Here is a 13,567-nt window from a genome sequence, read left to right as displayed (position 1 = left end):
CTGCAGCTAAAGAATGATTTGTCATGGTTAATATCACACACAGAGAAAGATTTTACACTAATGGTAACCACATATCTGCCTACAGACCGACATGGTTGTTGGCTAATGGAAATAAATTGCTAACGAATTTCAAAACCAGTCAAAACATGTTTGACTTTAAATATGTTTGAGTAGGAAGGAGCGAGATTTAAATGACTTTTAGTGTAATTTATCAGTTGACGTTTAAATTTGACAAGTTCAGTGGATTAACAAGATTGAACGCGTTTTCAAAAAGAGGATTGACTGATCCTCCTGTGAACGGTTTTCTCTTAATCTACCGTTTTGCTCAGAATGACTTGAAGGAAATCTGTTCATATGCGCAGGCTCACGGCCCCGGGGCCTTCTCAGGTGAGGGCAGGAGGGAGCTTCCAAACTTGCCGGGCAAGTCTAGTGAGCCGCTTCAGACAAAATAATCGCAGGCTTTCCGACAAGTCGCTGAGTGTTTTTCCATTTACGCGAATATGAAAGTTGCCTCAGAGGGAAGTTATGGAAAACTAAAAGACTTTTACCAGATCAAACCCTATTAAACTGAAGTAGAGGTTTATTGGTTAACATCCTGTTTATTGAGCTTAATGTGTGAATTAAATCTTTGGTACAGCACCCTGTTTGATTTAGTTCTTACGCAAAGTGACGTTTCAGTATGAATAGATCGTCTCCCTCTATTTTATACATATTCAAAGGGCCACATTCAAGTCGTGAACAGGGTGGATTCAGTCTGTGGGCTGCTAATTAAATAGGCTTATTGTAAAACAAGCATTATTTAAGATTTTACCTTTTAACCAGCTGTAGCTATTATTCATTTCAGCTGCCTGCGTAGTCTTTTTTGGTTAATCTTTTTTTTGTTTGTTTTTTAAGGGTGTGAAAGATGACAGGAAAACGGCTGCAACACGTAATTCAGAGCCAGTCAAAACCAGCAGCTCACAGGGCGAAACGATGCACGACACCGGGTTCATAAAAACGAGCTGGGACAAGATTTTCAGCAGTATTATGGGGAAAACAAAGAGTGAACTAAATCACTAAAGAACTAAATCACTTAGTAAAGAACTAAATCACTAAATCAGTAAAATTTTGCTGATTTTTATTTTGTATACTTTTCTATCAGGCAACCAAAATCCTGCCATGCAAATATTTAAACGGTGACTAACTAAACTCTTCTGCTAGTGTTGTCGTCCAGATCGATGAGGAATCTTTATTAATCAACCCTATCAACTAGGAATGGGACTTGATGAGTATTTAGCAATACAGATTCCATCATCAATATCACTTATTGATTCTCATTGTTGGGGGAAATAAATGCACTATGCACCTTAAAAAAATAAAAATTCTGTAAAATGAGAATTTTTGTTTGCACATCTGCAGTTTTTGTACAGACAAATTTTTATGTTTTAGAAAACTGGAAAGTTACTAGAGGAAAAAAGCAAAACCTTAGACTAGTAAGTGACTTGGTCATAGATTTGAAAAGTATAAAACTGACCCGGATTTGTACTTCTCGTATTAATATTATCCAATGTTTCTATCTGGCCTCTTGCTGCTGAGTGGCTTTCTGGTGTGTTTGGTTCTGGTGTGTGGCTTTCATGCTCAGTTTGTGATGTCAAACTCAGTGAATGAGCTGAATGACTCCTCGGTCAGTCGGTGAGGGCGGCTGCACCACTAACAGGCTGTTCATCATGGTGGATTAGTGTGCAAGAAGGGAGCCGGCACTGACTGTGTGGACAGAAAGAAAATACAAAATCGACTGGCTGGGCTTTTGTTCTTGCATCTTTAATTTCTCCAAAGCAAGCAGAAGTTTAGCAACGAGTTTAAGAAAAGCTGGTAAAAAAACAAAGACTAGACAATAATCCTGAAAAAATCCAAATACTATTTGATGTCCAATAAACTTTAAAAACAGATTTAAAAAAAAATCTACTTATTCAGTCTGTATTTAATCAGGAAAATGACAAGATAAAAAAATCTACTTTTGGTCTTGATGCACTTAGAACAACCAGAATGCACAAACATATTCAGCATTTTCTTTAAAATCAACGTAGACAGTCGGATTAAAAACAACTGATCACAAGTTACATTTTTCTTCACAAACCCAGGTTTTGGTCTTAAAAATAAATCCTCCTTTAAAACGCAAACCAGTAAATGTCTCCTTTGTTCAGTCTGCCTGTTTTGTTTGCGTATTGCAGTAAATTAGAGCAACTCAGGCTGTGTAAAATGTGGCTTTAAAAGCCTGATTTCTGAGCTATTTAGAGAAAGCTTCACCTTGCTGATGAAAATGTTAACCTTTCAGTTAATAAAACCTGTGCAGCTTTGAATAAATGCATTAACCTTTAGTAGCTGGTCTAGAAAAAACAGGATATATAAACAAACCTGGAGCCAGTTAGTCAGTTTTAGTTGTGCAGTTAAAGCATGATGAATGTCTTTCCTTCTGATCATAGATTGGATTTTTTCTGTTTTTGACTTCTGCAGCTAATTTTCACATCCAGCAGACACAACACTGAAGGCTAAGTGTAAATTAAAGAGCTGGATTATTCACTTATTCACCAGAAAGGTCAGCAAACATTAAGTAATGTTCTTCTGACTGTGTGGTGTCAAAGGAGGAAAACAACTGTTAATGTGTATTTTTTTTTTACAAAAACCTAAACTGTGAGCTTTGTGACTTAATTTCCCTAAAGGTTGAAGGGAAATTAAGTCAATTTCAGTGAAATGGGAACCACCCTTAATTGACTTGTTGCGATTGGAGACACATTTTAGATAGATTTTTTGCAAGATGAAGTCTAAACGCAGTTGACTTGGGATCTGACATTCTCATAAATGTCTATTTTGAAATCCAGCCTGACCCATTTACCCGTAAGTGCTGATACACACCTTTCGAAGTGTTGAGTTATTTGTGACCGTTTCCGTTATGCCGGAATGTGAAGGGCCGTCATGAGGGAAAACATTTGCCAGTAAGGAAGGAAAGGCCTCACTTTTCCCTTCTCATCCTGTCTGTTCACACTTTAATTTTTCTGGGTTTAAATCATTGATCATAGAGAGACTGAGGAAGATGAGAGAGAACAGACAATGGTTTCAGAGTTATGTTTTAGTTAATATTTTGGTGTTTTATGCTTGGCAACTTGATTTTTTTCAACGCAAAAAATATATATTTTTGTTTATATTTGCCATTATTGACATGGCGTTAAAGCTTCAAGATATGATTTTCAATCTGTCACACTTTATCCTGGGCTAAAAGAATATTTTATCCAATGAAAACCGCAAAATACATGAACCTTCATATTTGTTACCTTTATTCTGCCTGTTAATTGCTTGCAGTTCCCAGCTGATGATTTATTCTATTTTATTTTAATTTGAAAATTTTTTTCTCTCTCTCTTCGAAAACACAACTTTTTCTGGTATCTACATCCTACTTCAAAATTTGTATGGAGCTCAAACAGTGTCCCAAAACATTCAGCAAGGAAAAATACAGCAAAATCTCAAAAGGGTTAAGCTTTTGAAGATCACCGTTAAAGACAAACAAAATCCTGCGAGACTTTGCTTCTGAATTTACTTTAAGGTTTGTTTCATTGTTACCATTGATGCTGATTATGTCTGAGTGCTGCAGATGAAGTTTAAGTTGATTTATTACCCCAAACCAACAACCTTTTGGCCTTAAGGAAGCATTAAAATATGCTTCAAATTTCAAATGCGTGGGACTTCTTTTTCCAAGTCAATATTTGATCTGCAGACATTTGAAAATATTTCCTGAGCGTTTCTGAGAAAGCTGTGGATTAAAAGTCCACCTGTAAATCAAGCCCTGCATTCAGTGATTTAATAAATCTTGTCAGCAGGACAGTGAACTTCAAACATACCTTCTGCAGCTCATCATATCACCTGATAAAAATAGATACTTGCCTCAGGCTGAATGAACTGGAGATATCCTCTTGCAGTTTAGAGCTCAGACTCCCTTCCTTTGTTTTGTTAGTTTTTTTTTTATTGGAGGAAAAAAAAACCCAGCAGCAGCTTGTTGTTTTTTTTCTGATAGTAGAATAAATCTAAAATGTTCAGAATGATAAAAAGTATTTATGGCGACTCAGTGATTCATTGAATTATGATGTGATTTGTTTGCAGAGGTCATTTTCAGTTTGCCATCCTTTATCTTGATGTACTGAAGCTCAGTGATAAGAGGAGGCGCTGATAATGGATGGAGTAGACTAAACAGCTTCTACTGCCATCTAGCTGCAAGACAAAGAAATTGATAAAATGCTGCTTTTCAAAAAGTAACATTGAGTGAACTAATGTTTTTATTTTTTTAGGCCCATTTTCCTTCTTGGACTAGGATATCTCTATTGTGGGATTATGTAGTTTAGGTTGTGAGCTCTTAATAAGCTTACTCTCCCCTGGCCTAATTTAACCATTTTACTTCCTGTTTGCACAAAGTAATAGGGTTTATCTTAACGTGCCTAACAGGAGCTGACAGCAGGGATTCTCTCATGTCGTAGGACATCCTTTGACCTGCACTTGATAAAGGTTATTACGAAATGCAAAACTGTTGAAGGATTTCTGTCTCTTTTGCTGCAGGTGGCATTTGAAAACACGAGTGAAGTTCAAACTGCTACAAAAGGTGTATTCAGGGTTTAAACTCTCACTGTAATTTAAGACTTGTGTGGTACGAGTAAACCGGTACAGAACTAAAATGTTAACCCTGGTGAATTGGTTGTTCTTTGTGGAGTTTTTTTTTTTTTTTTTTGTGCGTTTCATCTGGTGGTTTCTAAACTGGGGGGACAGTACTTCTCTGAGAACCATCAGGTGTCTTCCATGACACAGAAGATAAGAAAAAAAAATCATATCAGGACCTCTACACAGTTTTGCAATTGACAAAAAATTACTCCGTGTCATATTTAAGTTCTCAAAGAACTGTTCAAAGAAAATCTAATGCATTAAAGCAGCCTTTCAGATGATTTAGCTGCCTTTTTTTTAAAAATGTTTTTGCAGGAAAGTACCTGTTGCTGCCCCCCAGCCTTCACCAGACACAGACGATGCTGCAGTCGTCATCCGAGACCTCTAATCTGGTCCGCATGCGATCCCTGAACCTTGGAAAGTCGGACCCGTCCCTCACCTCCAGCGCTGTGAGTGATCGCTATTTCTGCTTAATATCCTGCTGGCCTTAATGTTTCGTTCAAACCAAACTCTGCTTTATTTGAGCAGATTGTGATCTCACAAACCAGCAATTGTTTATATGGAACGATTATCAAAATCTATATTTCACCAAAGCTTCTACATAAATTGCTAGTAATTATAAAACGCATGCAGTCGTTTCTGTTTTAAGTCCTTGGTTCAAATGTATAATATGTACCCAGAATGCATTTATACAGTCTACTTATGGGATATTTCACTATTTATTTGAGAAAAGTTCTTAATAGAGCGATTTTACTCAATAAAAATAAGAAAATTATATCCAACATTTAATTAAGTGTTGCGATTTGAAGCCAGGCTCGTTGTACATGGTATCAAGTACAGTTTTTATGGTCTGTGCTTTAAGTCCAGTATAGCGAGAACAGCCTCTGTGATCCCAATTTTATTTTTAGTTTTATTTATTGCTCCTAACCTGTGGCGTAATGGCCGGAAATGCTATGTTTAGTTCATGGCTTTCTCATTGACTGCACTGGTTCAAAATGTGAATTCAAGTTTATTTGCTTAGCACATTTCAGCAGCAAAGCAGTTCAGAGTGCTTCACATGAGAAAAAAACAAAATGTAGTGAACAACAAAAACATTATATGCATTATAGTAGTGGAATAAAGACAGAAGTAATGAAAAGTTGTAATCGAGGCTAGAATTGGTTTATATTTCAAGCAGCAGATGGATTTTTAGCCTTGATGTAAAGAAACTTCTCAGAAGTGCGACATAAAAACTGAATGCTGTTCCTCCATGTTTGGTTCTGGGGATTGAAGGTAGACCAGAACCAGCAGACCAGAGAGGTTTGGAAGGTCGATACAACTAAAGCAAGTTTTTAATGTATTTTGGTGCCAAACCGTTCAGTGCTAAATATTTTAAACTGTATTTTCTGAGCTACAGGGAGCCAGTTTAAGGACTTTAAAACTGGGGTGACGTGCTTCATCTTCCTGTTTTTGGTGAGAACGTGAGCAGCAGCGTTCTCTATCAAGGCATGTCTAAAAGAAAATACTGAAGAACTCCTTCAGACATGTTGCTTCAACCCTCCTTTAACCACAGGACAAAAATCACTGTGTTCATGCTCTGCTTTGTCGTCCCACAGCGGCGCACAGTGTGCTGTCGTGATCTTATTGTCTGAGCAGTGAGATACAATCAAATTCAGAGGCCAGCCTAATGACGTTAGGCTGAGAGTCATTCCTGTGTGTGTGCTCTATATCACTTTGAGAAAAGGTTAATTTAATAAAGCATGTGAAGCTCATGTCTGTGTGTCCACACGTATGTTTGAGGCGGCTTTTAGAAGAACTGTGGGTATGACACCGAGACCCTCTGCATGTAAGCATGAGAAAAGCCACTGCAACCTGAACTGAGAGGAAAATATTTATTTACAGAATTCATAAAAAAAATCTTTATATTTGGATGTTTGCACAAACAAAACACTCATATATGTATAGGTCACTTTGATCAGGTTTATCAGTATTAAAAAAGTTAGGTTCAGTATGTGTAACATATTTCTGCACACATGGGGGCGCTGGTGCTTTTTCCCTTAATCCTCAGGTAGTTGAGCTCCCTTTCTTGTACCAGGCACAGTATAAAGCCCCCTTGGTTATTTTGGCCCTGCTGTGTGAGTGATCACATCATTCCCTGTAACGTAATTGTCCTGCAGCTCATGCATTGATTTAATTTGGGTCTTACAGCTCGACAACCTGAGAGAATCCTTAACATCATTGACTTTGCCAGAATTGTGAGATTTGTTTTATTGTGTTTCTTGACTGATCCTCTTAGATGATGATTAATCTGACAACCACCACAGGAAGGTTGCTGCTCACCAGATAAGGACAGCTCAGCGGGAGAGATATGAGAGCCTGTGGCCAAATGCATTCTGCCTTCTCTTGCCAAGGCGAGGCTGAGACGTGATTGAAAAGTGTATTGTTTTTGTTGTTGTTTTTCCATGCATGAATCAGTCGGCAGTGGTTGGTTGTTGCATTTGTTGTAAGTCATTTTAATGTTGGTAATTAAGTAAAAGCTGTAAAAATGGAAACAACTAAATGTAGGAAGGTTCATTCTCTGTTTGATTCTGTAGCAGGACTGCACTTTAGAGCTTATTTGGGTCTATACAGACTTTGTTGACACTTAGTATTGATGTGCATTTTGGGTGACGTAGTCGCGCATATTTTACCCATGTACACTCACACCTCAGATTGTTCCTCATAAGCTTATATTCCATTTTACAGAGGTGAAACGGCACACCACTACCATTTTGTATTGCACCTCTATTTAAAATGTAAGCAAACACATAAGGTTTTAGTTGTTTTTTTTTTCTTTTGTTGTAAACATAATGGAGCACAAACTGTGAGAACCTCTCAAATAGCTCACCTCCTAAACGACTCGGTTTTTCCTTGCTAATACAAATTTGAGTTGTAAGAAATTCTAGTTTCCATTGCAGCTCTGGCTGTGTTTTTAGAGTAGCTGCTCTGTTGCCCCAGTCAGACGTCTTTTGTGGCTTTTAGCAGGTTTTCTTCCAGAGTCATACTGTGCAGTACATGACGTTCTTCCTGTGTATTTCCAAAAAGGACACATTTGTAGAGTGCATTACAATTGGTCAACAAATTCTTTCAACCTGAGCTGTAAACCTCTGCAGCTCCTCAAAAGTTAAATTTATCCTCTTTGGTGCCTCGTTGATTCATTATTTTTCAGATGGATTGAACATGTGAAAATGTTTAAAGCTTACAGTCTTATTTTATTTCCTAACCCTGCTTCAGACTCCTACACATATTTTTGCCTGACTTTGAACACCGTGCATTGTTTGTCCAATTACACATTACTTTAATGTGGTCTGTTTTCCACTGCTTCCCACAAAGCTTGGGAAAGACGAGTAAAACAAAAGCCACAGATGCTTCAGCTCCTTAATAGCAAAATCTTGCTGTTCCTTTCTTTTTCTAAGAGTTTTGATCATCAGTTTGAAAATGAGTTTTTCTGTTTTGGGAGGAGATGGGTTTTCTGAAAACGTATCACAACACAATCATTAACAGGGGCCCTAATTAAGCCAAGATGATGCCTGTGAATTACACTGACAGAACAGCATCTGTCATGCTGATGGTTATGAGACTCGGAAGCACAGCAATCTAGTCACTGAAAATGACTGAGTGGAGGGGCTGCCAGCACGCAGGCTGTGTTATAGCATGAGGTTGCCAAGTCAAACAATGCTTACAGCACATTCAGAAATGGAGCTGCACAATATATTGAACTGCAATTGTCACCGTTGTTTCCATTTTTTCAGTATAGCGGCTTGGATATGTAATTGATTGGTTTTGTGTGTTTCCGCTGCCATGCTATATATACCCTGCTTGCTAACAATATGTTAGTTTCCTTCCTTAATGCCGACAACTAAATCATATTTCTGTGGCTCTACATCTCCTAACTTTCAATCTTAAGATTTTCATCACAATTTTCAGCAATATTGTTGGAGTGACATATTTTACTAATGAAACCCTCTTCAAAAATTCATTGGAAATCCTGGTCCTAAGAGATTTATCACACCTAGACTTTAGATTTTGGGGAGTTTTGCTTAGGTTATAATGGACCATACTGATTTATTTATTTATTTATTTTAAAGGCAGTTTATTTTTCTAAATTTTTTATTATTATTTTAATGTTTTGAGAATAATAAATTTAAACCACACCAGGAACAGCGATCTGAATCTTTTCCCTTTTTTTTAAAATTGTCTTTGACTTTCTAAGACACACACAGCCTAAAATTTTCTTTCAATATGTTCTTCAATGTTTTAAATTCTCCCAAGTTGACTTTCTTTTTTTTTTCCTTGTCCGCCTCACTGAAAGACGAACAGAAACCATTTTCACCTTGGCTGATGATTCATTTCCATTCTTATTATTGCAGCTAAAAATGTAATTGCCTTTTCCTCATTAAAAACATCAGTTTTGGCCTTATATCGGGCAATTAACTAGTCGAGGCCCTTAAATCATCAAAGAAAAATGCTGTACAAATGGTAATTTTTTTCTTCTTATTAGTTTTATTTGGCTGCCTTGTAAAAAGGTTCCTGTTAAAGTGTGACAGGCCTCGCCCGAAGGCAAATAGCGGGTGACACGAGCTGACTTCCTGTTAAACCTCAGGGGGAGTAAGGGACATGGTGGGATCACATCATTAAAATACTTGCAGTCAAACCTCAAATGGAGGCGCAGGTTTTTAAAACAAATGGTTGTTACTTTCAACCATCTAAAAAAGGAGGTTATAACATGGAATATGCAAAAAGTACCAAATCAGGCACCAGAAATATAAAATAAAAGGTGAAACTTGGAATTGAATGTGCTTTTCTGCCCTGTTTCCAATACCTTTTCAGCTTTCTCCTCTGCCTGCGTTGCTTTACCTTGGACCCCCGTTATTGCCTTCTCGCCTCCTCTGCGCTCCCCCATCATGCCCCTGGGTGTTCGTTGCTCTGTCACAGGCATGGCACCGGCCTCTTGACCGTGATGCTCTCTGGCAGAAAATCAATAATTCACTCCTGGCATGATATGGAGATAAGATTGTCATAATCCTGATGCCGTGCTTTTGTGGACTCTCATTTTCCCTGGTAATTGCCACTCTGTGATGTCCTTTGCTGATATCATGGTGGTCACAGCAATTTCTTGTTGAAAAGACAAAAAAAAAAAAACCTTGTGGCAACACATAAGCAAGTGTTGTCACAGTGTTAAGAAAATAAAACCAGTGGATGAAGATATTTTCTGGAGGTGTGTAAACTATCTGCAGGGCTGCTTATGATGGCGTATCGGAGCTTAAAAATCGATCTGCTTGTTTTTATTCAGCAGTTTAGGGCTTATAGTTTAGTGCTGGATGTTTTTGTACTTTGCAATGATTGATAATCAAACACAGTTTAATTTATTTTGGAGGACAAGATGTCCAGTTAGTAACTAGAAGCTGCTGTTACAAGCTCCAGAAATGAAGCCGAAGGCTTTTAGCACCAAACTATATTACACTGCTCAAAAAAATAAAGGGAACACTCAAATAACACATCCTAGATCTGAATGAATGAAATATTCTCACTGAATACTTTGTTCTGTACAAAGTTGAATGTGCTGACAACAAAATCACACAAAAATCATCAATGGAAATCAAATTTATTAACCAGTGGAGGCCTGGATTTGGAGCCACACACAAAATTAAAGTGAAATGTTCCCTTTATTTTTTTGACCAGTATATATAAATGTATTTACATGCGAGACTCATTTTAAAGGAAGGAAACAGCAGCTCTAGAGTTTCCCTGTGTTGTTGGCCTGAGTTGGCTAATGAGCACCGTTCAGTCGACCAGGATGATAGAAAAGCATTTTACAGACCTCCAGGCGTTTTGAGCATTTCTGTTCCCGTTTGTTGATCTGAATGAGGAAAACAAAAATCCCACATTTTAATATTCCATGTTCTGAAAGCTGCATCCATCCAGTCCTCTGTCAGTCTGTCTATTCGTCCATCATCCACCTGTTTGACCATCAAGCTTTCTCTTTTTCTGTTTGCCCATTCATCCATCCACTCTTTACCATCCATCAGCATAAACCCATTGGTTTGAATTGTCCATCTGCTAGTCTGTCCATCTACGTTTTTCTGTTTGTCTTTTTCACCTACACAGTAGCTCACCTTTCTTTCTCTCTCTGTCCCACAACTCGTAAAGTCCAGAGTTTAGATCGGGTCTAAAAAGTCCAATCCACCCCGAGCCTGATCCAGTCCGACTCATTAACTGGAAATATAGACCTGAGCTCTAAGTAAACTCGACATATTATACTGTCAAATATAATACGTTTGTTTTTATAAACAAACATATCATACATATTGTTTTTGTTTTTAGGTGAATTGGTCAATTGGTGTAATTTCTCCCATTTTTAGCTTTTGCTTAGCATCTTCCAGCTCCTTTTTGTCGCTTGTTGTAGCCGCAGGGTGAGTCAAGTGCAAATCTGAGATGTGTGATTGATGGGAGCGGAGCAAGCTGCGTGGGCATTGTGCAGTGTGCTGCGCTTGTTGCAGCATAATGAACTCCTGAACTTTAATTTATTTCTTTCCTCAAGAGGGTAAACTACCTCCTCCTCTACTTAGACTATAACATGTAAATTAACACAACTTAAACCTGACTAGAGTCTGACTTCTTTGAAAACGGTGGAAAGATTTTAATCTTTCACAGATTTTTCTTTTTTTTCCCTTTTTTTTTTTGTTTAAAGACTGATCACCGCTTTAAACTAATGTTCATATCTTCTTTTTCATAAACTGGTGCAGAGCCTACATTAATTTCTCTTTTTGTTCATGCTGGCCATTATGCCCTCACATTCATCCTCACGAAAGCCATGAAGTAGATGAGGGACAAAGAAAGCTTAGGAAATATAAGATGAATGACTTTTCAAAACGGATACATCTACTCTGTCGCTGCAAGGAGTTTTATTCAGTTAGAAGAGATTTTAAGTCATTCTTGACAAACATTATGAAAAAGAAATTCTTGCTTATCACATTAAGAGATTGTAATTCTTTCATCTGCTCTGTTTCTTTCATTTTCCTCTCCCTCCCCTCTGCTGTTTGTATTTTCCAAAGTCCATGTTTGGAAATTGATGTCATACTTCCCCAAAACACAAACACGGCAGGGTTTTTTTTTTTTTTTTTACCTGTAAACATCTGCGTGGGATGTAAATGCAAAACCGTCAGAGTAGACGAAGTAGTTTCGCTTCGACACTCAGCCGTGCCATCTGCTCTGTTTGAGATATCATTTCCTCTCTGGTGTGATTCAAAAGTGGCATCGTTCTTTGCAGTGTGGCCGCTTCTTTAAAGCATAACGAGAGAACATGCTGGATTTCCCAAGTGGACTCATGAAGACCTAATTCATCAATTCAATGCAAACATTTACAGTTGCTACACCAGTTTATTTAAACTGAAAATAGAGAGGACCCACGTTGCAGCTATTGGTTGCTCTCGGTTACAATATTTTTGCTTGTTGTCAAGGTGGAAAGATTGGCCCTATCCATAGGGGAGGTTGGCCCTGCAGGGTTTATCATGCCTTGATTTTCTTCTTAGGCTTCTGGCTGATACAGTTTTTTACTGCTTTGTATGGAGGGAATTGACTCTTTCTCCCCTTAATGTTTCCCTCGCAGGTCGTTCCCCTCCTCTGCCTTTCTTACATCTGCAGGTCGCCTTTCGGTCTGATAAGCTCAAGCAAAGCAGAGGCTGCAGGTCACTCAATCAGCACTCTCTGCATGCTTTCAGTGCCAGCTTTGACTTTTTTTTTCTCTCCAAACACTGTTGAAACGACCTGAGCTGCTCAATTGGCAGGAGGAAAGGAGACCTAGATGTGTCCCTGATGTTTCCCTCCCTTTTGCCCTGATGCAGCTCAGATGTCTAGCCTGATGCTGGCCCAGAAACTCAAAGCAATTTTACTTTGCAATTTTTGTAATTTTGTGAACAATATTGTATTTTTTGTCAGAGACATGACACTAATGCACAGATTCTGCTCTGAAGGGGTGGATGATCAGAGATCATTGGCTATTTATTAATTGTCCATAAAAATCTGATCTCATTATCTGCAGCTTCATGTTAATGACCAAGGCTCTCAAAGTAAAATCTGTGATAAATGATCTTCGGTCATTTCAGAGCAGAATAACTTGCCTCCGACACATTTTTCTCTGGCTCAGAAGCTCTTCAGAATAAAAGCACTTCCTGTTACAATAATCCAATAGGCATTCCCCTTCATTAACACGTTGCTCTAATCACTTTATTGTAAAATTCAATCTATAGATATGTCTTAGTGTTTTACTATTTGTAGTTTTCATTTAACATATTATGTGCATTAATTTAATTATTAATCATTTTACATTACTAATGCGCTACATAATTAGCTGTCAAGGAGTTTTGTTCATGATGAATTCAAATAAAATTAGAATATCATTGAAAAGCCCATTTCTTTTAGAAACTCTCACCAAGTGAAACACATTATATAGACAAAGTACATACAAGAATTATAAATGTTCACTTACAACTAAACAAAACATGGTACTTTAAATTAGAATATTACATCAGACCAAAGTAAAAAAAATAAAAACATTTTAGAAACAAATGTGGGTTTTACTGGAAAGTATGTTTAGTACTTACTTGTGGGTTACTTTCAAAAAGTACTCTTAATTAATCTGACAAACAAGACTCATCAGGATGTATTTTCTAATTTACTGACTATGACTGCAGGGCTCTGGGATGGATAATTGTTCAGTGTCCATGTTTTTAGTTGGTAGTAAAGATAAAAAGAGGATTTGAATTTGAATCTTCAAACTAGTTGACGTGTGTCTGATGAACGTTCAGCAAATTGGGTGGAAAAAAGGTTTGTGAATATCAGTGGTACTTAAGTACAATTTTCGTGTATC

The 13,567-nt window shown here is 37.6% G+C and overlaps 1 protein-coding gene across 6 annotated transcripts in view; it reads left to right on the top strand.

The window, feature by feature from the left end:
• mast4 (microtubule associated serine/threonine kinase family member 4) overlaps positions 1–13,567 on the top strand; it is a 105,563-nt gene that overhangs the window by 21,825 nt on the left and 70,171 nt on the right. For all 6 annotated transcript variants that reach the window (XM_015032059.1, XM_015032060.1, XM_015032061.1 and 3 more), the window contains exon 3: positions 4,996–5,129. In XM_015032059.1, the coding sequence (XP_014887545.1) occupies positions 4,996–5,129 (134 nt within the window). The remainder of the gene's footprint in view (positions 1–4,995; positions 5,130–13,567) is intronic.

Source organism: Poecilia latipinna, unplaced genomic scaffold (assembly GCF_001443285.1).
Source record: "Poecilia latipinna isolate Pla-1442-1.1 unplaced genomic scaffold, P_latipinna-1.0 Scaffold229, whole genome shotgun sequence".
Classification (NCBI taxonomy): Eukaryota; Metazoa; Chordata; class Actinopteri; order Cyprinodontiformes; family Poeciliidae; genus Poecilia; species Poecilia latipinna.
The sequence above is the reverse complement of the archived record's forward strand: the minus strand, read 5'-3'. Positions and strand labels throughout refer to the sequence as shown.